Source organism: Delphinus delphis, chromosome 8, assembly GCF_949987515.2.
Source record: "Delphinus delphis chromosome 8, mDelDel1.2, whole genome shotgun sequence".
Classification (NCBI taxonomy): Eukaryota; Metazoa; Chordata; class Mammalia; order Artiodactyla; family Delphinidae; genus Delphinus; species Delphinus delphis.
Genome location: NC_082690.1, coordinates 77941462 through 77968090, shown reverse-complemented (window position 1 = coordinate 77968090; position 26629 = coordinate 77941462). Strand labels below are relative to the sequence as shown.

The window sequence follows — 26629 nt, the reverse complement described above, 5'->3', positions numbered from 1 at the left end:
GGTGGGCAATGACAAATTGATTCATAAAGAAGGTATACTATACATCTACGAAGTACATCACCAAGTTTTCCTTCTTTAACATTGAAATGCTATGCTTCTTTTTCCCCCCTGAAAAAATTGCCATAGAGACAGTCTAGCTGCTTTTTGTTCCCCCTCTGTCTTCAAGTATAAGCATATTGTTGTATAACAGTCTCTTAACAGGTTACAGCAGCTTCTTAACCGTTTCTTAAAAGGCTACAGCGAATAGCAGTGCCCATTCACAGAGATATTTAATTGTAGAAACACATATCTAGGGAATTAAAAACATACTGTCTACTTTCAACACGGTCCTTCTTCATTCTAGAACTGACTGTTGTGGCTGGCTGTGGTGTATATAGAGCCAGAATCTTCACCTCTTGACTTGACTGCAATCCTGGAAAACCCTTGGTACAGTGTTTGCCGTAAAATCCAACTTACATGTCAGTTTAAGAACCAAAAACTTCACCAGTCTTTGAGGATAATATACTCAATGATCTAATGCTACTTTAGAAACAAAAGTTCACATGTGCAGCTCAAAAGATGATTTTTGATTAAAACATTCTTGATTCATCTCTTCTCCTTACCACAGTAGGACACAAGCTCTACATTCTTGCGGCTTCTATAACATCCTAAATGCATATTTGTATAGGATTTTATAACTTTTACTATTTAATAAGGATCTTTACAAGAGAAAAAAAAATCTCTCCTTTGGACTGTATGTTCTTAAAATGCAGGATATCTACCTAATTCACCTATGAACCTACAGTACTAACCAGCAAATTGATTCTCTTTCCTTTAACCAAAAATTATTTTTTTTTAGTTACTTCTGTGTGCCAGGTTTTTCTAGTAGTTGAAAAGTAGTGTGTCCCCTAAGCTCTTAAAAGAAAACCAGGGGTTAAAAAAAAGGCAACTTATAAAATTCTACTTATTAAATCACTGCTTTTGTCATGAAGCTTTAAAATCCACAATAGGAATAAAGAAGCTTCTTTCCTATTGTTAACTCAAGGGTTTCCAAATTTGTTTCACAACAGATTCCATTTCTTCATACTTTGTAGGCACATAAGGTTTACTTCAATGTAAACCTTCTATAAATTCTTATCTTAATATGTTTCACTTTTTCACATATGTCATTAAGACTCAAAAATGTCTTGATGTGGTCTCAGGGAGAGAGTTGTGTTCTGGAGGTGGGCTTGCACACGTGATCTGCTACCATGTCTAAGATTTACAATACCGCCACTATGACAAATGCTTATCTCTTCAGAGGACTGCTAGTAAAATGTAACTCTATTACTCGGTAAAGGTTAGAATATTAATCCATTATTCCTACTGGTACTCAAGCACAAGTAGATTTTTAATTTTTTTTAAGAAACAAGACCAGTTCAATTTATTAGGAGTTGGGTGGGGGGGGGGTCAGACTGGCAGGAAGGCTTTGGCCAGCAGAGGCCTAAGAGGGTCCCCTATTCCTGGTCCTTGGCATCACCATGTGTCAGATGTATTGACTGTCGACATGTGAAAGAAGAGGTCACTGTCTTGGGCTATAGCCCAAACTATTGTTTTGGTGAGGTCCAGGTTGACAAAAAAATATTCTGAGAGAACTAAAAACACATTTTCAATTTCTCAAATTAGACTAGGTCAAACTCTCTCTCTAAGCACAACTGCTTAAACATATGCAGTCTAGATTATCCATTTTAAACAAGACCTCCAAGGTTACCTGGGCAAATCCCTCTTATTAAGGTTTTGAGTCCAATAGATGATATTATGGTTCTGATGATGAGAGCCACCCTGAATCAACTATGGAATAGATGACAAAGCTTTGCCCTGAGGATGACATAAATAGGATTACCTCAGAGATAGCTGGGTGAAACCCAGTCATGATGAAATAGGTATTTTAGATGATTATGTGAATGTATGAATAAGAGGGTGAGATATGCATGTCTCCTTCAAAGTGATCTAAATATAATATCACAAAGGCTAGATATACTTAAGACTATAAGTTAAAAAATTGGAATTATTCAGTCCATAGGCTAGGAAAAAGAATAAAAAAGGAATATTTTTCACTAGCTAAAGGAAACATGTAATGTGACTAATAAGCCACTATTTAGATGTCCTTCACATAAATGGAAGATGAGCTATTAAGTTATAGTGTGTCTTGGATGACTCATTTCTCAGGACTGCTCATCTTCTACTTCCAATTAAAACTCACATGGATTGTGGTAAAAAGGCCTGTTCTTAACCTGCCCACTAAAAGACATGTCTCTAATTCCTACCTGTGGCACTGCCCATCTGTGAGGTTTGTGCAAATTCTTAACTTCCCCAAGTTTTAGTTTCCTCAACTGTAAAACTACAGTGATAAAAGAACCTATGCTGTGAAGTTGTAAGAGAATAAAATATATGAAGAGTTATAGCACTTAGCACAATGCTAAGACCCAAGACAATTTTTTTCAAAAGGAAAAGATAATAGCTGCTACTATTGTCATTATCTTTATGACTTGATCATAACTTGGCTAACTATGAATATTTGTCTGCAGAGGGGTAAGGTGATGATTGGAAAACATTAGTATCTATCAATCACCCTTGAATTTTTATTTTTCCTCAGTGACAGTAATAGAACTATACATTTCGACCTCTTGTAGGTTTAACTAATGATTTATCTTCTCTGCTGACTTGATTTATTTTGGGGTATGCTCACAAAAAATAAGTATCTGACATTTCAGTGGTATTACTATTGACTATCTAACTGAAACTTTCAGGTTTCCTAAATCTAGTTTGGCCTAGGTTTCAGTCCTTGTATAAGTGGGATTTATGTTGGTCCATGCTTCATTGTACCCCATCTCCCCCACCTCCAAAAGGATAACTGAACACAGGAAAATGTGTGTGAGAGATAAGACCACCTTTTCCAATCTCCTTTCCATTGTTAAAAGTTCCATTAACTATTATTCAGCAACTTACTGAATTTTAAATTTATACACAAAGATTCTCTTGTGCAATCTCAATGCTATTACATTCTTTCATTATATATATGGTTCCCCTGGACGGGAAAACATAAAAATCACACCTGATTTCTATGGCCGAGTGTGCTTCAAAGTGATATTCGAATGCGATCACACACACAAATATTCATTTCAATCATTTTTCAATTCTGCCTTCTCTTCGTGTTGATAACAATTCCATTTTCAAACATTCCTTTAGGTCATACACTAGTGAGTTTTGGAGTAGATAGTAACTTTTTGTAAAGTGTGATTAATTTAGTTCTGTTGGTAGTAATTTTATTGCATCTTGACAGCTGCCTTTCCACCGGATTTCCCCTTCTGAGAGTAAAATCCTTAAAATCCTACCATTCAAATTCTGCAAAATTAAAGATCTTAGATATTAGATATTTTATACATTGTAGGGCTACTTTACAGTAGCACAACTATGAAACTTCTTAAATCAGATAATAAACTAAGAAAACTAGTATAACTAAAGAAATCAGATATTAAAAGTAAAGCATTTATAGCTGCCTGACACCAACAGGTGCTGTTGCTATTGTTGTTTTTGCTGCTATTGCTGTTGTTATACTGAGCTAGCAGAGAGGAGCAAAGATATATTCCAGGCCTGTGCTGGCAATGTCTTCATGTCTAAACCTTGGCTAAATGAAAATCTCCCTGTTATTATGCTCACTCACAAATTTAAAAAGATCAAAATATTTTCTTGAAAAAATTCAGTTGTTTATATTCTTTTTTAGAAAGCACCTATTGTTACTATCAATTAACTATAATGAGGCAGTAATACTTTATTAAAGTATGAAGTATAACTTCTCATATAACAAACAATAAATAAATGAAATCCAAAGAAAACCAAGACATGGGAAAACAACACATTCCCGTACACATGCAGACCTGCTTCACTGAAACTATATCCTGGAAAGATGCAAAACCTCTTTGCCAACAACTTTTTGCAGAGATAGTTTTAGAGGGAGAAGTATTAGGTCTGTTCTTCCAATATGTTCACAATCCATTCCTGATTCTGGAAATCTCATGCTTCCTTTCTTCAAGTTTGTTCTTAGTAGACTTAAGCTCAAAGTGTTGTAAATATATAAAAACAATAAAACCTTGAAAGAAAGAATCTTTAATTCAAACCTTTGTCTTTTCCCCTAAACCTACATCCAATTTGCTAGATTCTCTCAGATGACAGACTGCATTATTCAACGACATGCAAGACTCTCCAAAATTCAAGACTCATTCAGAATAAAATATTAGAGTATTTGAGTAGTGATGTTAATAGTCCTTAAATACAATTGTCTGAAGAACAGCTGTAGTCAAAGTATGAAGCAAGACCTCAGAAAAGAAGATGATGATGACTGTGAGAGCAAACCAGTTTATGAACTATTCTCCATTTGCTGACTAGCTTTGATCTGTGAACAAATAAAAAGTGGAAAGACCAAAAAAAGAACAACTCAATAGTTTGCATGATGATACACTATCATCTTCTGATGCTTCAATTATCAACTTAATATTCTCACAACTATATTAGGGACAATCAATAAACATATCCGTTAATAATTTTTAGCAGTTTCTTTTAGATTTGTTTAAGGAGGAGGAAGGGTCTGCACACTTCTCTTTCTCAGGCTATGGTACTTCCTTATGCTTTCTTGAGGTAAATTATTTCTTGCTTCTGAAACCATAATCTTCTGTCCCTAGAATATACCCTGAATTATCCCAAACTCCTAAATTTAAGAATCTATGGACCCACTGAAATTCTCACTCAATTAAAAACAATTAAGTTAGTGGGGGAGAGGTGGCTCCCTTTGCCAGAGCTGGCAGCCAGGAGAGAAAAAGGGAGGGAGAGGAAGAATTGGAAAGAGAAATAGAGACAGAGATAGAGAGACAAAGACAGAGACAGGCATTTGAAGCCCACACTAAAATCAAGTGAATTAAGATTTCTCCCTGATGATTTATAGAAAGGATAACATACCTTCAGGTAGCTATTTATTTTGTGCTAGGCCAACCTGTAAGTATAGAATGTTACAAAGGAAAAATAGCTACATCAGATTTTTCCTCAAAATATTCAAAGGACTTTAACAGCCATGACTAAAGTGTCAAAGAACCTAGACTTTAGCTTCAGACATCCCTGGGCTCCACCGTTTTGGCTCCATCATTGACCAGCTGGCCAGTTGAAGCCTCTTGCCTTAGCTAAGCTGTAATATACTCATTTATACATTGTATATAATAATTTAATTAAGCAACATAGATTAAATGAGGTAATGTCTAACTCGTAAATGCTGTCTAATTATTCTCTATTAGTATTTGTTATTATTTTATTCACTAATAAAGTATGATGAATTAAAGCCCTTTTAATCCCTTCTTCTCAAAGAATCATTTCCCCTTCATCATTTCCATTTTATTTTCCAAGTCAGTAGAACCTTAATCACTACAAAGTGTTAAGTACCCCACATTTCAAAAACAATTCCTGGAGTATGTCATCTTAGAAACCCAAAGATAAAGTAAATTGTTTTGTTTTTTTTTTTAATGGGAGGGAAATTACTTGCTCAGTGATAAAAAGGCAGGACTTTGATGTAATTAAAAACAGCCTCTCATATACCATAAGTGTTAAACACAACATAAAAATAACTTTGAGCAGCAACATAACTACCTTATACCATCTGATAAATTCAACCTCCTTAAGTGGATTTTTAAGAAAAAAATTATAGAAATTGGCTCAAATAGTTAAACTTACGCAAGTGATGTGATCGATGCCCTCACTGAGGTGGTTGATATTTTTGGAGTCAATAGATATGTAAGAAAAAATAAAAATGAGATTGAATAAATAGGATAAACTTTTTACATAAAAGATGTATAGAATTCTTAAACTGTAGCAGTAATTCTTTGGACAGGCAGTTGTCTTTTTCAAATAAGATTTCATTTATATGGTTCAACTTAGAACACAGATGATTTTTTAAAAATTATGTATTTTGTGTTAGGGAGGATTACAAGAGAAATCTAATACATATGGTAACAAGAAATTATCAAACCCTGAAAAAGAAGCCATACAAAGAGTTTTGAGGCACAGATTGCATCGTAGAGATTATTCCACCTCGAGTGGTCACAGAATTTCACATTCACATAAAACCTATTCACATTTCACAAAAATAGGTTTTGCATTAATTTCCATAATTAAATGGTAAAGAAAAGTATCATATATTAAATATGTATAAGTGACAGGTGTTTTAAATCTGTTATCTGTTAATCTTCACAACAAGACTTCCAGATTGGTTATTTTTCCAATTCAAATGAAACAAATTATCATAAAGAATTTTCAACAGCTCATTCAAGGTCACATAGCTAGTAATGTGGAAGACTAGGATTCAACCGAGGTAGATCAGCCTCTATCTTACGTCTGTTTTCCCAAAAGTAAAGCCTAAGAGGGGCCTCCTTTGGAAACTGATTTTATCTCAATGAGTGAGTACTTTCAAAAGAAGTTGAGACGGAACATGATAGAACAAAAACGTTCAGCAAAGAAGTGGTCCCAGCAGAAGACTAGCTTCCCTTGGTCCCTAGGGAAGCTTGGAGCATGCATTGCACCACAGAGGTAGACCCACATGGTTGTTGACTGTAGAGACTGGGGATAGGGCACGAGGAGGTTGGGGGACAATGGAGGGAGAGGGTGTATCACACCCAGGGTGGGAGAGGAAGCCTAATTAGGCAGCGGGTTGGGGGTGAGATGGGGGAGAAAGTACACAGTATGCAGGGGTAGAGAAAGGGACCCCATTAAGGGAGGCTAGGGATAGGACAAGGTGTTGCTGAAATAGAGGATGAATAAAACCCAGGATTAGGCAAAAAATCTCATTAAGGTCATTTTTCTGTAACTTTTTAGGTGATTCATTAGGTGCCACCAAAAGCAACTGGTACCAGAAAAAGCAACAGGCAAATGGGGCACTCCTAGTGAACATGGACCAGGCACCAAAAAGATCTACTGCAGTCTCTGAAATCTGTTACAATATGTTATCTTCTCATATGAATATTCCATATGCTGGGATGTTGGATACTGGACCAAACTGATATCCTGTCAACTCCCTGGAACATGAGACTATGTTATTTTCCTTGCATTCTAATTTTCTCCTTCTCTTATGGGGGTTGGAACTTAACCTTGAAAAATTTCTGGCCAACCTGATTCCCCACCTCAACACAGGCAAGACTGTACAGTTATTACACAATTTTATACAAGGCTGAAGATGTAGCACACGGGTGTGTATGTCTGTGTGCATGCATGTGTGTATTGCCTGCTCAAAGGCAGATCTGCCTCACTTATTTGTGAACCCAATAAAGTATTCTACTCTATTTGAAAATTATATAAATGTATTTGTAGATAGTGATAATACCTTAGTTACAATACATTATGTATATATAAATTCTTTTTTTTAAATTTTTATAAAGATTTGACTGATGTACTTTTTCTTTAAATGACACATTCTTATGAAAAAAAAAGATCAATTTTACTCTTACAGGCTTCTTTTCACATTGGATAAACATCCACAGAAACTTAAGCTATTTTTTTATAATTAATTTTTATTGGAGTATAGTTGCTTTACAATGTTGTGTTAGTTTCTACCGTACAGCAAAATGAATCAGCTATACGTATACATATATCCCCTCTTTTTTGGATTTCCTTCCCATTTACGTCACCACAGAGCACTAAGTACAGTTCCCTGTGCAATACAGTAGGTTCTCATTAGTTATCTATTTTATACATAGTAGTGTATGTATGTCAATCCCAAACTCCCAATTCATCCCACTCCTCCCTTCCCCCCTTGGTGTCCATACGTTAGGTCTCTGCGTCTGTGTCTCTATTTCTGCTTTGCAAATAAGATCATCTATACCATTTTTCTAGATTCCACATATATGTGTTAACACACGATATTTGTTTTTCTCTTTTTGACTTACTTCACTCTGTATGACAGTCTCTCGGTCCATCCATGTGTCTAAAAATGACCCAATTTCATTCTTTTTTATGGCTGAGTAATATTCCATTGTATACATGTACCACATCTTCCTTATCCATTCGTCTGTCAACAGATATTTAGGTTGCTTCCATGACCTTGCTATTGTAAATAGTGTTGTAATGAACATTGGGGTGCATGTGTCTTTTTGAATTATTGTTTTCTCAGGGTATATGCCCAGTAGTGGGATTGCTGGGTCATATGGTAGTTCTGTTTTTCGTTTTTTAAGGAAACTCCATACTGTTCTCCACCATGGTTGTATCAATTTACATTCCCACCAACTGTGCAAGAGGGTTCCATTTTCTCCACACCCTCTCCAGCATTTATTGCTTGCAGATTTTTTGATGATCGCCATTCTGACAGGTGTGAGGTGATACCTCATTGTAGTTTTGAATCACATTTCTCTTATAATTAGAGACGTTGAGCATGTTTTCATGTGTTTGTTGGCCATCTGTATGTCTTCTTTGGAGAAATGTTTATTTAGGCCTTCTGCCCATTTTTGGATTGGGTTGTTTTTTTTTTGATATATAAATTCTTAATATAAAATTTGCTTGACGTCCTCAAGTCACATAAAATTCATTTATGTGACAATTTTCATTCAAATTTATATAAACATAAGAAGGGTTTTTTCTTTTTCTTTTTTTTTTTTAGTATGGAAATGGCAAATGGATGACCTATTTTCCACTAACTTTTTACAATTCTGCTTAGAAGCTATAACTTTGAATTTTTTATCATTATGATTATTACTATTCATCTTAGTGCCTTTATACATAGCTCTCTTCTTCCTGAGATTTACTTTCCTAAACAATTTTTTCCTGAATACTTTTAAGTGTTGAAAATCATGTAGTTCTGTGACACCTTCTACAACTCTCTCCTCTCTATTCCCAGAGGTGGGAAACTTTACTCTCTGACATTTGGTCTCCCTCACATTCCTCATTTCGCTACCCCCTCCTCAGTTCTCCTGAGATGTAGAGACTGTTTTATTTGCTTAGGGTTGCTCAGCTATAAGGCAAACTCACTTATTCTGAATCCATTCTTCTCATGTTACTACACTCACTCTCAGTTTCACTATGAATGAGGAATAAGGGACTCATCCCCACGAAATATTTATCTCCCTCTTTCTGACAGTTTGTCTTTTACGTCCTTTTTATAGCCAGAACAAAACTAACCCCCTAAACAACAGAAAACAGTCACTGCCTGCATTCAGCGGAGGCTTTTTCTCCCAACAATCCAGTCTCCTCCTCCACAAACTCTAATTCAATGCCAGTGACGCACTGTGAGCATCTGTTTATGGTCACGGCGCTCACCACTCATCTTTAAAACATTCTATTTTCCAAAGGTCTGGGTTTTTTGTTTTTTGTTTTGCTTTCCCCAGATGCACTTCTTATTACAAAAAGTCACCAGGGAATCCTGACTGTATGTGCAGAATGTACCATACTTGCATCAAAACACTAAATCGGTTCCATTGTCACTTTGCCCTCCACTTAGCATTCTGTCTGGCAATTCTTATTTTCCCAGCCTATCACCCTTTCAGCACTTCTTTGGGATAAACACTCTCTACATTCAGTGTTTGAAAGGTTGCAGTAGACAAAAGCTGGTGATTTCCTGAAAGAACAATTCACACATTTCTACCAGAATTTAGCCTTTGCTTAGGACTGATAGGATTCATCTACTGATCTTTCATCGTACAATCTAGGCTGTGGAATCAGAGTCTAGGGTCCAAATCTTGGCCCTGAAACTTACTATAGCTGTAAGGAATGATGGATAGAAAGGAGTCACAGACAAAATGTTATTTGTTTTGTGTTACACAGGTCTTGAGCATATGAAAAAAATAATCTTTACACTTTCAATTCTTTAAACAGATAGTCAAAACAGCAACAATTTTAAAATGGCCATTGATAAATTTATGTTTTCCAAATATCTGAAAGTGCTTTAAAACATAGTTGTTGGCCTGGGACAAATCTCATCCATTTCTTTCTCTTGCTACATTGACTATACAAATAAAATAAAACATTACCAATGATTACTACAGGATCATGACTAATCATCTTATGACTCTGTGTAGACTTTCTTTCACGTATAGATGTTTCCAGTTCAGACATGATCAAACATGAATTCAAAAGCAGGCAAAAGTGATTTCATTTTTGGTTAACTGGCATGTCAGCAAATACAATTTTCATTTATTTATCTTTAAGAGGAACTTGTGATGTTAGCTGGTCTCTATCAATTGACATAAAAATCACACTAATATCTCAGGTGGCAAAAAAATCACCATCTATTTTGTTAAAATAATAATAATAAAGAAAAACAGAGACTTAAACTATGCCAGACAGGAGAATCAACCAACCCTGCATTTCCTCTTCTATGTATATCTTAGGTGAGAGAGAGATGAACTTCTGTTTTGCTTAAGGCACTATTATTTGGCATTTTCTGATACATACCAAGAAATTGCATCTTAGCTGATTAAAGACGTAAGGGCTATAGGCAGGTACTCACATCGACTTATGAAAGGTACACTAACAAACGTAGGACCAAAATCACGCATGACAAAACATCAAATATTGCATATGTACCACCTCCTTTAAACCCTTCCAGGATGATAGCCTTTGCTTCATCTTTTAACAGGCATGTTATGGATGCATGTTTGTGTCCGTTTGAAATTCATATGTTGAAACCCTAACCCTCACTGGGATGGAATTAGGAGGTGGGGCCTTTGAGAGGTAATTAGGTCATGAGGGTAGAACCCTCATGATGACACTAGTGCTCTTAGAAGAAGATACACAAGACTGTGCTTTCTGTCTCTCTGATCCATCAGGTAAGGATACAACAAGAAGACCACTGTCTGCAGACCAGGAGGAGTGCTCTCATTAGACAGTGGATCTGCCAGCACCTTAAGCTTGGACTTCCCAGCCTCCAGAACTGTGAGAAGTAAGTGTCTGTGACTTAAGCCACCCAGTCTATGCTATTTTGTTATAGGAGCCAAAGCAGACTAAGACAAGGCAACTCTGCCTCCTTTACAGTCTAACTTTCCAGGTCCCAAGGTAACTTGGGTGTTGTGAAAGCCAAACTCAGCCCTGGCTCTGGGCCACCTACCTGTCATTACTAACAGTCTCCTCATCTATAAAAAGGAGTTATTACTAACTGCTACACAGGATGAAGTGAAAAGATATGAGTATGTATAAAAATTAAAATTTAAATTCTATATGTCAGATATCCTTGTCTCCCTCACATAATGCCTACTTCCCTTAAAGTCTGTCCCGGAAAATTCTTTTAATTAAGAGTACATTGGGGAAATGGGTCCATTATTAAACTTTCAGGCCCAATTCCACTTAGGAGGAAACTAGACTTGTAGGAATCAACGTAGTGATGAATGGGACCAAGCTAACAGCACTGTGTTTCCAAACAAAGCCTATTTTCAAGGATAAATTCTCAAAAAACTGTAAAATAACTATGTGTAATATATAGATAATTTATTATAATTGCATATATTATAAAATACATGTATACTATATAGTATATATCATATATACATGCATATATACATGTACATGAATATACATACATTTATCTTTGGTAATTATTTTGATGTGAAATGAAGCCAGATTATTTTAGACATCAATTTTGAGATGAATGTGTCAGTCAATGAACAGGTTAAATCTAGAACGGAGATGACTGTACTATACTTCATACTTCACAGTGCCATCTTCTGACTACAAATGGAAGTGCAGTTCCAGTAAAACAACGACATAAACTTTCTAAGGAAAATCTGGGGGCCATAATACTAATAATGATAATAATAATAATTATTATTATTAGGTTAGGTTTCAGGATAGGCTGAGTTCAAATAATGAGTCTGTTAACTTTCACATCTGTAAAACAAAAGGTGACACTATTCATGACATGGAGATATTTTGAGGAGTTGCGTACACCAGACCCCTTAGCTCACTCATCCACGTGCGTGTATGGCACAAGTCTGGTTTTTACACTAGTCTGCATGTAGCTCTCAACAGCTCCTTTGTTTCTGAGTTACCTCCCAAATGCCTGATACCACGAATTTCAGTGTTAACTTTACTGTATGAGGATCCTGACCTTGAGGCTATGTCTATTAAATTGTGGGTTCAAATTTCACCTCTAGGGCTTCCGTGGTGGCGCACTGTTTGAGAGTCCGCTTGACGATGCAGGGGGCACGGGTTCGTGCCCTGGTCCGGGAAGATCCCACATGCCGCGGAGCGGCTGGGCCCGTGAGCCATGGCTGCTGAGCCTGCGCATCCGGAGCCTGTGCTCCGCAACGGGAGAGGCCACAACAGTGAGAGGCCCGCGTACAGGAAAAAAAAAAAAAAAAAAATTTCACCTCTACCTTTAGTAATGTTGTGACTTTAGGTATATTAACTTCTCTAATCTTCAGTGTTCTAATCTATAAAGCACATTCATGAAGTACAAAAAAGCATTAAAGTAATCCTAAAGAAATGTGTAGTACAATTCTTGCACACAAAAAAACAAACAATAACCTTTACCTACTATTAGGTAGGATCACACAGGTAGCAAGTGCTGAGCTGCAGTTAGAACGCAGGTCAGTCTGATTCCCACCACATGTTTCTAAGCTCCACAGTTGAAACATGGAAGCTATCTGGAGCCAGATGGTAGGACACTACAGGTCCCTGGTGTGACTTGGAAAAACAACATCCACAAATAAAGACCATATTATACAAATTCATGATTATTTTTCTTTCACAATAAAAACAAAATAAAATGAACATTATTTTAGCTGGAACTTTAAAGAAAGGACCTTCTGTTATATTTAGTTGTGAACTCAGAGGAAACCTGAGAGGAAGTTACATTTTTCTGTCCTCTCATGGTGTAAATCGGAACCCACATATGAGGCTGACGCAGATTTAGGGTCATGCGAGTGTTTTACTTTACACACTAGGAGGCGCTGTAGCACAGTGATTAAGAACATGGGCTAGAAAACTATTCTACCTACCACTTTATAACTGAGGGTTAGTAATCTAACCCTTGTGTGCCTTAGTCTCCACAGATATAAAATGGAGGCAACAACAACCACCACCTCACAAGAAGTCTGTGAGGATTAACCTGGTTTAAGATATTACATAAGTGTTAGCTCTTATTTATTATCATATCATCTTTTGATTCTTTATTATTTCAGGAGAACTAACTGATACTGCAGAGAGGAAGAGAAGCAGGCAATATGGCTGACATAGTTGCACATTCTGTTTAACACATAAAGTTAATTGAAACAAAATCTGTTTTTCCACATCAGTCAAAACCAACTGCTACTAATGAAGGAGGTGGGGATCAAAATTTTCATTTTTACCAGGCTAAAATGTGAAGGAGAAAGTGGAGTTTTCATTCTTTTCAGTGCTATCAGTAAGATTTCACCTTGCTATCAAGTACTTTCTAAATAAAGTATGCCCCCTGATAAATCCATGTCATATAGTTTTATACCATTTAGTTTATTTGAGTTTAGTTTTAGTTTCTTAGCCCTCTGTAGAAAAGCGCAGGAGGCAGAGAATTATTTTCATGCAACTTGATTGATAAATGCAGCCTTGGTATGTGACAAGATTCTCACCTATTAAATTCATTTATATACATGTGAAAATAGGTGTTATTTTTTTGCCAAAACATCACCATCTTTCCATCCTCTTGACTTCAGCTGCAATGTCATGTTAAGCAAGTGCTCAAGAGATCAAAGTGTTCCAGACTGTACAGTTTCAAATAGTTTCCAAATTTTCAGATAGAAAGCATCTGATTTCCACATTAAAATGAAAATTCTTTGGCCCCTTCCTCAGAGAATCTAATCTAATCTGTCTACGGCAGGGACAAGGAAGTAGCCTTTTTAATAAGCATCCCAGGGGATTCTGATTTAGGTACACTGAGGAGTGTACTTTGAGAAATACTGATCTGAGGAAACATATATTTTCTACATAGGAATATTGAAATTAGCTTGCAAAATTTTGTACTTATAATAAAGGCTTCAATTTATCTGGTTTAAAAATAATGAATTTCTTTGGCTGCTTTATTTAAGAATGTTTTTAATGTAGCCTGTCCCACCTCATGCAAACATGCAGCTATTTGCCAACACAGTCTAGTTTCAGCATTCTTGTTTATAAGTTTTTTTCTTCAGTGTGTATTTATGCAGAGATTACATTTTATAGACATAGGTAAAGTTTCATTCACAAAACGATTCTCAGAAAAATGAGCTAGGATCTGACCACTTTCTAGCTGGGAAAATATGGGCTAATTATTTAATATATCCAAAATTCCTTCTCCCTAGTGATAAAACATGTATAAGTATAATGTGTTGCAAGGAAGTAAGGGTTGAGTGACAGAGAGTAAGCATCTAGCACACTGCCAGGGCAATAATTAGTCCTCAACATTAGTGGCTGAATCTGTAACTTACATGTCATATAAAATACCAATTGAAATAAAGACATACAAACAAAAAATCCATACATAAAAAAATCCCTTTTACCCAAAAGGGATTCAGTATCTTTCAATATTTTTCTAAATTGTAGTGTCAGGAAAAAAAAACAGTTTTCCCCCATTCTTATGTGAACTTTTTTTGTAGAATGAGCTCACATTTCATTTTGTGGTATCTGAAGGAAAAAGCTACATGTTCTCAACAATATAAAGCTTACTCAACCATATCTGCTTCTTGCCAACATGTCACTTAAATTCTTCATGCATTTTCTTGTTTCTTTTATAATTTAAAGCAGCCCCCTCCCCCGCCTTTTCTGCTCAATGCTAAGAACTTAGCTTACTGCAAAGACCAGAAAAGAATGACTGCCAGCATTAGAAAAGATAAAATTAAAATAACAAAAAAAACAAGAAAAAGAGGAAGGCTAGTGATTGAGGACTTTCCTTTCTACTCCTACCATCTCTGTTCATGCACATAGTATTCAAAGTGCCCTAGGGTGCTAGGCTTTTTATTTCCCTCGGCCACTCCAGCCCCTTCTCCACCATTCTATGGAGATCATGACCAACCTTACCCATTGTGAGACTACTTAATTTTAAAATCCAGAATCCTCTACTTGTCCAAAGGATTGTTGGTGTTTATGCTGTCCTACTTCAAGATACATCTTTTTGGTCCTGCCATCTTTAGGTCAACTCAAAAAATGAAACTTCTTTAAAGGAATTAGTGTGATATGGTAATATAATTTCAATAACTATATTTAATGTTTAACTGGATTAGCAAAATTATTAGCAACATAATTTGGAGCTTTCAGACTCAGAATAGAAGCTAGGTCATGTCATACTAGTTTTCCATACTATTCTTCTTGAGGTATTGCATGTATTTAAATCAGTGTTCCTAACTGGAATTGGTTATGGTGATTTGGAATTGACTTTCACATTGATCTCAAATCATCCACATGAGCTTGGAGGAAAATACATTCTCCATTCAGGGTTTTTTTGTTGTTGTTGTTGTTTTTCATCTGTAATAAGGGAGGATAAGGCTGAGTTCCAAAATCTGTTCACCAACACTTTTGTCTTGCCTATACCAAGTAAAAGTTTTTATTAAGGACTGCTCTTTCTGAAATGCAATACACTCTGGTAGGGTAAAATCTCTCTAATCCTTTCAGCCAGGTAATGTAAAATTGGCAATATACTGAGTTGTAGTTCTCTGTGCTAGAAACTATTCTTTTTGTACATTAGCTTATTTGATCCTCTTGACAAATCTATATGGGAGAGGCAATGTTATTGCCTTTTCATCGATGAGAAAAATGTGGCTAAGAGATGTTAATTGACATTTCTAAAATCATTTAGCTGGTAAAGCTGACTCAAAGTCTGTTTGATTCCATATTCTTTGGATTTAACACATATGACAGCACAAACATTTCCTGTAACCCCTACCCCATTCATCTCAAGCTACTCACTGAGTAAGTGCTTCTAGATGCTCAGAGTTGTGTGTTGAACAGAGTTAAAAGATGGGGAATTAATTAGAAACCCTTTTGAGGATAAACAGGAGGAAGTCACAGAAAGTCACATCCTCCATAGGGACATGAGATAAAGACTAACCCAGAATCTACATTAGCCTTTGCCGATACCTTAGCTCAGCTGAAAGGACTACTTTGGAAGGCAGCAAGTCATCGCATGCTTTTTGTTCCATTTTTCCTAAGGAGCATTCACTGAGCTCAATTCCCTCCTGACCCTACCCCTAGAAGAATCATATCAAGAATAAACTACGATTTTATTATTTTGGCTGTGTCAGTCAAGAACTTTGAAATTCATTTAAGGAATTAATTTACTTTGATTTTTAATAAAATAATTAAATGTTGATTGCTTGAGGTATCCAATATAAAATCAACACACTGAATCATAATAATTTCTACATATAGTAATAGCTAACATGTCTTAGAATTTCCTAAAGGACGAAGAGTACAGCTATATGCAGGTACTGAGAGAGAACTTAATATACTTTCTTCAATCTTAATGGCCCTAAATATTGGACATTATTATTTTCCATTTTATAGATGAGAAATTTAACTGTCAGAATGGTTAAGAAACCTATCCAAAGGCAGGGAGTTTATGATATGTATGTGTAGAATGAAATCTATTACCACTTTGCCCTAAAAAATGTTATATAACTAAAAATTGTATAGGCTATGATGAAAGTATAGAGACATATAAACCAAATGAAATGTAATATCACCATAAATTAAAGCTAGATATGAACATATTTAGGAACTCATCTTTGTAAGATAGTTCAGTATGCTACCCATTGAACAATACTACACAGTTGCAGTATAGATTTAATAGGTGACGAATATATATAAGCAAATGTCTCCCAGGAACTACACTTATAGGAAAGAGTTTCAATGAAAAGATCCCAAAGGTACCAAAAATATCACCTTACAATAGAACTGAAAAGCCAACAGTAACCACTATAGGTGTATCTCTTGCAAGGTGAATTGTGCAAAGTTGAGAACTCATTAGTGACTCTGCTTTGGGTTTTGAAAATGACCTGGAAATTTTTTTTAGGCCAACTCACTCTTCAAAAAACAACTGAATACAGGTGAACAAATGGTGTTCAGCTCATTATTCTAATTCCCTTTGACTATAGCATGTTGTTCTATCATGATTCTATGTGGCTGGAGAATTTTTTTAAATTACCTTATACTCTACAATAACTAGAATAGTTCTGGATATAAGGTAGGTACCAACTATACCAATGCGTCTTAATTACAGAAGAGATGACATGGAGAGTAATCATATGATAGAAGAGAGAGAGCACTAGGTAAAGTTCTGGGTTCTTGTTTTGCTTTTCCTCTGTGGTCTTAGGGAAGTCTCAGTCACTCTGGACCTCAGTTTTCTCACCTCTAATATGAAGGGCTTTGGATGAGAACACAACCTTGTATTCACAGCATGTTTCCCAATAACAGACTCTTTAAAGTACACTCAAAGAGATTAAAAAACTCGAAAGCGGCACCAAGCAAGTCAGACGTAATTTGCAATGCAATCACTACCTATGGTATAACGATGTCTCCTAGTATTCATGAAAGCATTTTCAGAGCACAGTGTTTATTTGGTTGAATTTTAGATTGTGTCTGAATGGAATGGTTTACTTTCGATATATATATTTTTTGCATCTTATGATCATGAAGCAACATTTCTAAATGTCTCAGTAAACATGTGCCCCTTTCTGATGCAGACTTAACATGATCTATGTCTTTTCTTTTCCCTTAGCAGCAAATTATACCCCGTTCTATGATCCACTCAATTGACATATAATGACACATATGCATACACACACAGTAATCTATGGCAAAAATATACACACTTCTTCATTTAATAGTCAGAATTTCATAGCACAACTATGAAGAGTTTATGATAAACTATGTGCAAACTAGTTGAGAGTACATGATCTCCAAAGCTCTTTTCAAAATTGGTTTACTATAAAGTCCCTTTTATGTGATGATTCTTAAGACATATAGCAGTTGAACTTTTTCTATATCAGCAGTTCTCAAATTGTTTTCAATAGTAGAAAAAAAAATCTACATTTTCTTCCCTTAATTTTTCTAAATGTTTCTACCTTTTATAGTTTGCTGATGGATGATGAAATTGATTAACAAGTAGAAAATAAAGTTGTAGAAACTTTTATATCAATCTTGCCTATGTAGCTTGAAAGCATCCTTTTTTATTCATTGATGCTTATGCTCACGGCTTTGATTTGATGGTACAATTTATGCAATTTAATTAAATTCACTTGTAGCTATATAAATTAAATATTGCTAATCATACACTTTTGTGCTAAATCATATTCTATATGGTAAAATTAAATATCACAATTTTTCATGGTGTTCACCAAAGTGCACAGTACCATCCAGGAACCAAAACACTTTTCAAAGACCCACCCGATTTACCAGGTAATCCTCATTATTTCTCCTGCTTCCCCTCTTCTTTGGCGATCTTTTCTTTCTTTTGCATGACGACTGTCACTCTTGTTAATTTTGTGCCGTCCAATTTATTTGCATCCAAGTTTTCATTTATTCTGCTATGTCCAGATCAATCACAGATACAAAAATTTCATGAAAATAATAACTATATAGTAATAGCTGCACAGGCTAACCTCTGTTAAGTACTTACTATGTTCCACGGAATATGGTAAACTCTGTTTTTAGATGAACTCATTCAGTCTTTACCACAGCCCCCTCAGGTAGTTCCTATGAGTAGTCCTATTTTCTACATGAGAAAACTGGATAAAAAGGCTAAGTAGGGCTTCCCTGGTGGCGCAGTGGTTGAGAGTCCGCCTGCCGATGCAGGGCACACGGGTTCCTGCCCCTGTCCGGGAGGATCCCACATGCCGCGGAGCGGCTGGTCCCGTGAGCCATGGCCGCTGGGCCTGTGCGTCCGGAGCCTGTGCTCCACAACGGGGGAGGCCGCAACAGTGAGAGGTCCGCGTACCGCAAAAAAAAAAAAAAAAAAGGCTAAGCAATTCACCTAACATCATACAACTAGCAAATGTTGCATGATACTAATGTCAATTACAAAATATCATTTCTCTCATTGTCCTCGGTAAAAGTTACTTTTGATATTGCTTAATTGACTTTATTTGCTCTTTCCTCTATTCACACTTCAAACTTTGTTTAAAACCTTGTTGTTAATATTTATCCAACTTTACCTTATATATAAATATTTCTGAATGTGACTAGATTATAGGTACACGTATTTGTAACTAATATATTATTTTATTGCCTTATGTAACAACTGATTTATTGCAAGTACATTTTTGATGTGTAATAATGAAAACATCAAAAACATTTCTGAATGATATGAAGATAAGTTCAAATGGAAGTTTTTGGATTTCCTAGAGAAGAAAATTTAATATTAAACATTATCTGTTTAATCAGGTTACTTAAATGATTTTGTCCTATTTATTAAAAAAGATTTTCCTCTAGAAGTCAGTTAAAAATAGCACACATGCACCCACAACACACAAGCGCTCTCATAACACACATGAGAAAGCATAATTTCATTACACCCATATACCGCCAGTGGTTTCAGTGATTTTTCCTTCCTGGTTGGTAGGTCAAGTTCTCCCTTTCAATTACATAGAGTTTGGTCTGGGACAATTGTACAGTCAATTCATAAATGTTTGCGGTGTCTCTTTCATTAATTATAAAGAAAATTTAGTGCACAAAGATATTCCACAAATAAGTCATTAAAAAAACTGCTATTGTAATTAGGCAACTAAGGCCCTGAAAAGGGATTTAAAAAGTCAACACATTGGGTTTCCCTGGTGGCGCAGTGGTTGGGAGTCCGCCTGCCAATGCATGGGACACGGGTTCATGTCCCGGTCCGGAAGATCCCACGTGCTGCGGAGCGGCTGGGCCCATGAGCCATGGCCGCTGGGCCTGCGCGTCTGGAGGCTGTGCTCCACAACGGGAGAGGCCATAGCAGTGGGAGGCCCGTGTACCGCAGAAAAGTCAAAACATTTTTGCCAATATCTTGGCCTGGAAGACACATTTCTCTAACTCAATTACACAGAATGGAGAAATTCTTACAAAGAAATGTATGCAGGGTCATGTAAAGGTGTGTGTGGGGTAAGACTCCTTGTGTACTGGGCTTGGGACAAAAAAAATATAGTACCTCAGATCAATTTGGGGGAATTAAAGTAAGACTCCTTTGGATATCAAATTTATTTGCTTAAAAATGAAAATTTTTTGGTGCTTATTGTGTTTTTATTGTGACTCTTGTCTTTCCTTTACCCTATCCATCAACTTGATTCTGAGGAGAGATTGAGGCATAGAGCAAAGAGGAGCCTGGGGCATCTTCAATATATAGTACCATCTAAAAATACATTCCAAAGTAAACATGTGGTGTGACTGCTGATCAGAGGGCCCAGGACAGACCTGTAAGGTGACTCCTGTTGGGAGGACTATAACCGACCATCTGCTTAAAGTTCTTGCTTGATGGAAAACCACCAGAAGTCAGTAGACCTTCACTCCTCCCCTACCATGTTCTCTCCCCATTAAGTCATTTAAAGCCAAAAGTATCAAGAGTAGACTCACAGCATAAAGGAACAGAGGTTCAGCAGACTAAAGTACAAGCCTTCTCCAGCACTCCATGGGTCCCTTTTCACCAAGAACTTCTGAAGATTTTTTCACCCTACTATTCCTTTCAATACCTGTACTACTTCTTTCTGAAGTGAATTGCTGGCTGCCTTGGAAGAGCAATTTAATGCTTCTACAGAATAAGGCTATTTAAAAAGTACAGTTATTCTATTCTGAAGATATGTTCGCTTTCTTTGACCACGTTTATTTGTGTACAGGTTAAATGGATTTCTGCACTAGCTACATCATTCATTAAATTAACTCTATTTTTTTTGAATTTATATATACTTTATAAATAGGAGAGACAATATGCCAGGAAATTACAGCTCTTTTTACCTCTAGGGGTTCAGCAGTAAAACAGAGAACAGTTCTTGGCTATTGTTGAAGGTGAACATTTAGCTTTCTTTCAGGACAAATGAAGTAACTCTGACTGGGGGGGGCATAGATGTTGTTCACTTTGGTGAAAATTATGGAATTTTTGTGCTTCAGCATATAAAGTTGCTACAGAAAATGCAGGGATAAGGAAAAAATAAAAACAGAAAGCTATTCAAAAATTCGTATTTAAAAGACAGAATTGTTTTAGAGTTTTCATCCCTGTGGGTAGAATACTATTTTACGGTAACTATCTTTCTCTAATTGCAGCATTTACTTTAGTGAACACATTCATTAACCTTAAAACAGAACTGAACTTAGACCTATTGGAAAGATAATAGCAAGGTATTAAAGAGCTATGCCCAGAAAGAGATGTTGAAGCAAATAATTTTTTTTTTTTGCACCAAGAGTCTCAGATCTGTGTTCTCCACACTTTGAAAAGAACTTAATAATAAAAGACAAGTGATAACACCCGAAGGCAATAGGAAAATTTAGCAACTGCCACCCTCTGCTAGTGCATTCAACACAATTGAAGCATGTGAAATGCCTTTTGCTTCACAAACAGGACCAGTGACTACGAAATTAAGTTAGCGTACGTCTTTGGCTAGAAAGCCTACTGTCACAGGTGGTCATGGTTCAGCTACACAGTTTTTCTCAGCCGGGCAATAAGCGCACCTCTACTAATGCAAATGTTCTTGCAAACCTGTTCAGTTTAGGTTCTAATGTGCACATTAACCAAATGCGTACAAGAACTCTTAAATACTACAAACAGAATGGCCTCTGTTAGAGTCCACTGAAACATGAGCTCTTCTTTGCAAAATGACATATTGATAGTACCCAATTCATTGTCAAGTTCTCTTACTGTCACAAGGTAATCTGGGTATCCAGTACAGTAAATTGTTACCGAGTAATCACAATAATAAGACATGCCACCAATTAGGAAAAGTTTCGCTTTTTTAAGCCCAGCATGCTCTTTTGGTTGAGTTGGCAAGAGGGAAAATTTAAAGAAGACTTGTCACAGTTTTCACATACAACCAACACTGCAGAAGTTTCATATCTAAAGTAAACTAGGAACGACTAATTCGATTTTTGTTGTGAAAAGTGCATTGACTATTTTTTTTAATTTATCCTTATAAAAATTAACACTTTTATAAGGTGATGGCTCTTTGTTTTTGTAGTATATAACCAACATTAAAACTTCGATTTCTGAGCCACTTAAATTATAGTATCCTTAAAAAGCAAGTGTACTTTTGGAACACTAGAGATTCACTGTATTTAAAAATCATTGTGGGCAGGGCTTCCATTGTTTAAATATTTATTATTCTCTGCATATATTGACAGGCATATACTTAAATGCCCCAAACTTTGAGAACTTCCTTTCTCTAGAAGAATTCACAAGTAATTATTAACCACAACACAAGAGTTCAGAGTAAATAGCAAGACACTTCAAAAAATAACAATTATGCATGATTAGCACTGAGTGTAGAGCTAGAAACAAATACTAAAATGGGCTGTTATTGGAGCAAGTTATTATAGTACCGGGAAGCAAAGTGATTTTAAAACCATCTGCCGTTTGTGAATTCAAGTGACAAGCAATCTTAAAATAAAGAATACAGCTCATATTCCATTTTAGTCTGGGAAAGTCACCTGGGCTTTGTTTGCAAGCAGAGACTAAGTTCATCAACTACTGGGGCTAAACCAAACAGTCCTCACACTAGAAGGAAAGTTTGGTTACAAGAGTCTGAAAGAGGGTGTGTCAGTTAGGAATGGAATCAAGAATTTTGCTACCCTGACTTTTCATACATAATGAGTTTCCTTCATACTTCTCAATTTCAGAATTAGATATAATCCTATTTCCCCTCTTCATTTTCCAGCAGAAACGTAATCAGATAATGTTTCCATTCACATAGATTTGAAAAGATCCTTATCCTGTGTGGGTCATTTTATTTTATAGTAGCCAAGGCAGAGAGGTTGCTGCCAGTATGTTCAGGCCATGCAGAATAAAGGCTCAGTCCTGGGCAATGAAACAGTCCACCTTTGTGCTGCTCTTGTGGAAGAAGAATGAAAACCCATCACCAACTTTGGGACTTGATCAACAGTGGGGAATCACAAAACTCTTTTCAATCAACGCATTTTAAACCTCCACTAAAAATAGCTCCTCTGTGCTTGGGTTTAAAGTCCCATCTATGGCCAGGGATGGAATACAGTACTTAATTGTTTCTGACTACAGTCCTTGCATCAGCACTCTGAGAGTGTCTTCTAACTTTTAATCGTCTTGTGTGCTCTTTAATTAGACCTGTTCACAAGACAGCCAAAGGAAAGTGCCTACCACTAAGCCTACTCAAGACATGAAAACAGTCTGATTCACAAGTCCAGGAACTTTGTGCAAGGCTAACCATCTCCCAAGATTTGTCATTTTTCTCTGGTTCCCTGTGCCTTAAAATGAGACACACTTGGGGGAGGAGGTAAGCGCTGTGGCTATTAAGACAGCTCCGTTGTATACAGAGACTGTCTGGTGACATTACTCTCCTTGTCTAATTTCCTTTCTTTATTTCGTCTCTTACCGCGTGTTATCTGTTTGCTACTACTAGGGCTGGAGGGAAACATGGCTTTGGAAGGAACACTTGGTCCCCTCACTGGGAGGAATACTGAGGATTTCTTTAAGGGCTAGGATAACTAGGAAAGGGCTCTACTCCCTCAGAAGGATTTCAGAGCCCGAATTATAGAGAGACCCCCCCTAACTTAGACGGGAGATGCAAACAGCTGAACTGTCTGTCCTTGGCCTCCACAGGTGACCTGCGGTTGGACCAACCTACCGGCAACTCCTCTCAGCTCAGGTCACTCACGCTCCTGGACTCACCTGGTGCTGAGGACCAGCGCCGGCAGGAGAGGCAGCAGGTAGTGCGCTGGGCTGAATTTCATGCTTGTCACCTGCCGGGATCCTCCTTTCCTCGCTGCCTGCGCTCTCCCTCCTCGTCCTCCGGGTCCTGTCGCTCCTCAGTGCCCGGCTCTGTCCCTGGCCAGCAATGAGCCCTCTCCAGCAGCGGACGGAAGGAAACCGACAAGCAAACGGACGGACTCCTTGCGAAGGCAGGCGCTGAGAGTGGGGAGTATCTTCGGGAGTGATGTCACCGGCGAGGCGAGCCCTGCCCGGGATTGTTCGCCGCCGCAGCTCCCGAGACCCGAGGGCGCGTTGTCACTCGCGCTGGAGGCGGCGCGGGGAGAGGGAGGGAGTGCCCAGCGATGGACCCGCGCGCTCCGGTCAACGGGCTGCACTCACCCAGCTGCACGCCCGCCTGGGGCTGATCTTTTTATTCCCGCTTCTCCATAGGATGGGGAAGGGCGAGGCGGGGGCCAGGAGAGAAATCTAATCTGCCAGTAACTGAACCGGCGTTCGAGGCAGGAGGTGAAACAGAATTCACTGGGAAAGACTATCGGAGGCTAGAGTCATAGGCAGGCGCCCCTCACTTGATTAAACAGTGTTTGTAAAAACGTTGCTCTGGAGAGAATGTTTAAAATATTATTCTAATTAAAAATGCATAATGACTCGTTTGATGTGAATGGAAGGGCAGTAGGAGCGAGCAGCGTCCAGAAATGCACCCTGAGACCGTATTGCCATTGCAAGCTTCTTAGTCCGCAAGCGTGGACTCTAAAGAGGTTTTCAGACAGTTGAGACGTCTGCTGTTTCTGTGATTTGAAAATTTCTGACCTTCCTATAATTTCAATGTGACTCTGTACCACCAACGGGTAGTGGGGTTGGAGTTGGTGTCACAGGTTCACTCACCTAAAGGGTGGCTTTTCTTCAGGTGAGGAAACATAACTGAGACAATCATCTGAATGTTAGTAATTAACTCGGAGTGGTGGTATTGGAAGGCAGAAGATTTTATCTGTCATTTTTTTCTACAGTTTCCAAATTTTCGTTAATGAGCATCTGATATTTAGTAAGCTTTATTTTCAAAAATTAATTAGAAAAATGAAATAATAGAACTCTATTTTGCAAAAGTAATCCTAGAAAATAGTGCCAACTTCATCTACTAAGATGTTCGATTCTAGGATCTTTACAACAAGGGTATTCTGGCAGGATAACCTTGTTAAATAAATGTTTGTAAAGCACTACTTCATACATTGTTTCATTTGATTGTTTCAAGAGCCAACCTAGAGAAATATAAATAGCCCCTATCATAGAGATGAGGAAAGATCTCATCAAGATCTGAGCTGTATTTTTTTTTTTTTTCAACAAAGAACTGTGTTCTTCTAAATCTTAAGCAAACCGTACTGTTGCCTGGAACATCATACTTAGCATAACAAACTCGGTGATTAACACAAAGTTGATGTTCAATAGAGGTTGACATGCATCAGAGACCCTAGAGGGCAAAGGTCAGATGTTCTCCAGGAATTCCTATCCAGATGGCTCAGCTCATATCCCAGTTTTTTCAGGGGCTAGCCATTTACAGTAAAATTTAGATGAAACTTCCCCTTTAGTCTATTTTTTGAAGACATTACCTGTAGGAAAAATACATTTGTTATAAAGCTTTATTTTGTCTAATTTACCGATCTGTTTTTGCTTTTGCTTCTAATGGGATTGGAGTTAAAACACTCATACAGAACAGATATTACTTTAAAAAGCCCAAGCCAACAAAATAGATGAGTAATAACTTTTGTAAACTGGATACCACCCTCTTGGGCCATAGTAAAATCCACAACAGATATAACTAGGAATACACAAATCAACTCACTTGTGAATTGCATGTCATTTACAAAGAAAAATTGCACTACACTTTCCTAAAACAGAATTCTGACTCTGAAGAAAAATATGCATTTCAGTTTGCTTTTGCTAGAATTATCTAACAATAGATTCTCTGCTCAGTTTAGAAGGTGATCATTTGAGTTGTACACTAAACAAAGCCATATGACTACTTACTCTCTGGGGAATAACACTCATATTTGTACAACACATTTTTTGTTTAGCTAACAACTTTGAATTTATTGTGTGCTAATCATAGGAATCAAGTGTGGTAGTCATTCCTATTATTCTCTTTTGCGGTTGAAGTGACTGAGCGGTTTCAGTAACTCCTACAGTGGACATGGCATTCAAATTCAGTCTGCATTACTTCAAAACATTTGTTTTCTTGAGAAAGAGTTTTTTAAAATATGCTTACATAAGAAAAGCTTTTCCCCACCCTAAATTGTATTACTTTAAATTAGATGTGCAACATGAACAACAGACTGCTGTAGACTGTGAACCAAGAAAGGGAATCACCAAAATGAACTTCGTTTTGACGGTGTCTCACAGTTATGTTGTGCCACTGCACTGGATATCAATAACAAGCCATAAAGTTTGTTGACCTTTATGCATTTTCTGTAAGCAGAAAAAAAGACATCCGGGCTTCCCTCGTGGCACAGTGGTTGAGAATCTGCCTGCCAATGCAGGGGACACGGGTTCGAGCCCTGGTCTGGGAAGATGCCATATGCCGCGGAGCAACTAGGCCCGTGAGCCACAATTACTGAGCCTGCGCGTCCAGAACCTGTGCTCTGCAACAAGAGAGGTCGCGATAGTGAGAGGCCCGTGCACCGCAGTTAAGAGTGGCCCCCACTAGCCACAACTAGAGAAAGCCCTCGCACAGAAACAAAGACCCAACACACCCAAAATTAAATAAATAAATAAATTTATTTAAAAAAAAAAAAAAGACATCCA

General features: G+C 37.2%; 1 protein-coding gene across 2 annotated transcripts in view; it reads right to left on the bottom strand.

Annotated features, from left to right (window-relative positions):
* Positions 1-24911, bottom strand: part of LUZP2 (leucine zipper protein 2) — a 448942-nt gene extending 424031 nt beyond the window's left edge. The window contains exon 1 of one of the 2 annotated variants that reach the window (XM_060017352.1): positions 23795-24911. In XM_060017352.1, the coding sequence (XP_059873335.1) occupies positions 23795-23856 (62 nt within the window). In that variant the 5' untranslated portion in view covers positions 23857-24911. The remainder of the gene's footprint in view (positions 1-23794) is intronic. The other variant, XM_060017353.1, reaches the window with a different exon arrangement.
* Positions 24912-26629: the final 1718 nt, after the last annotated feature.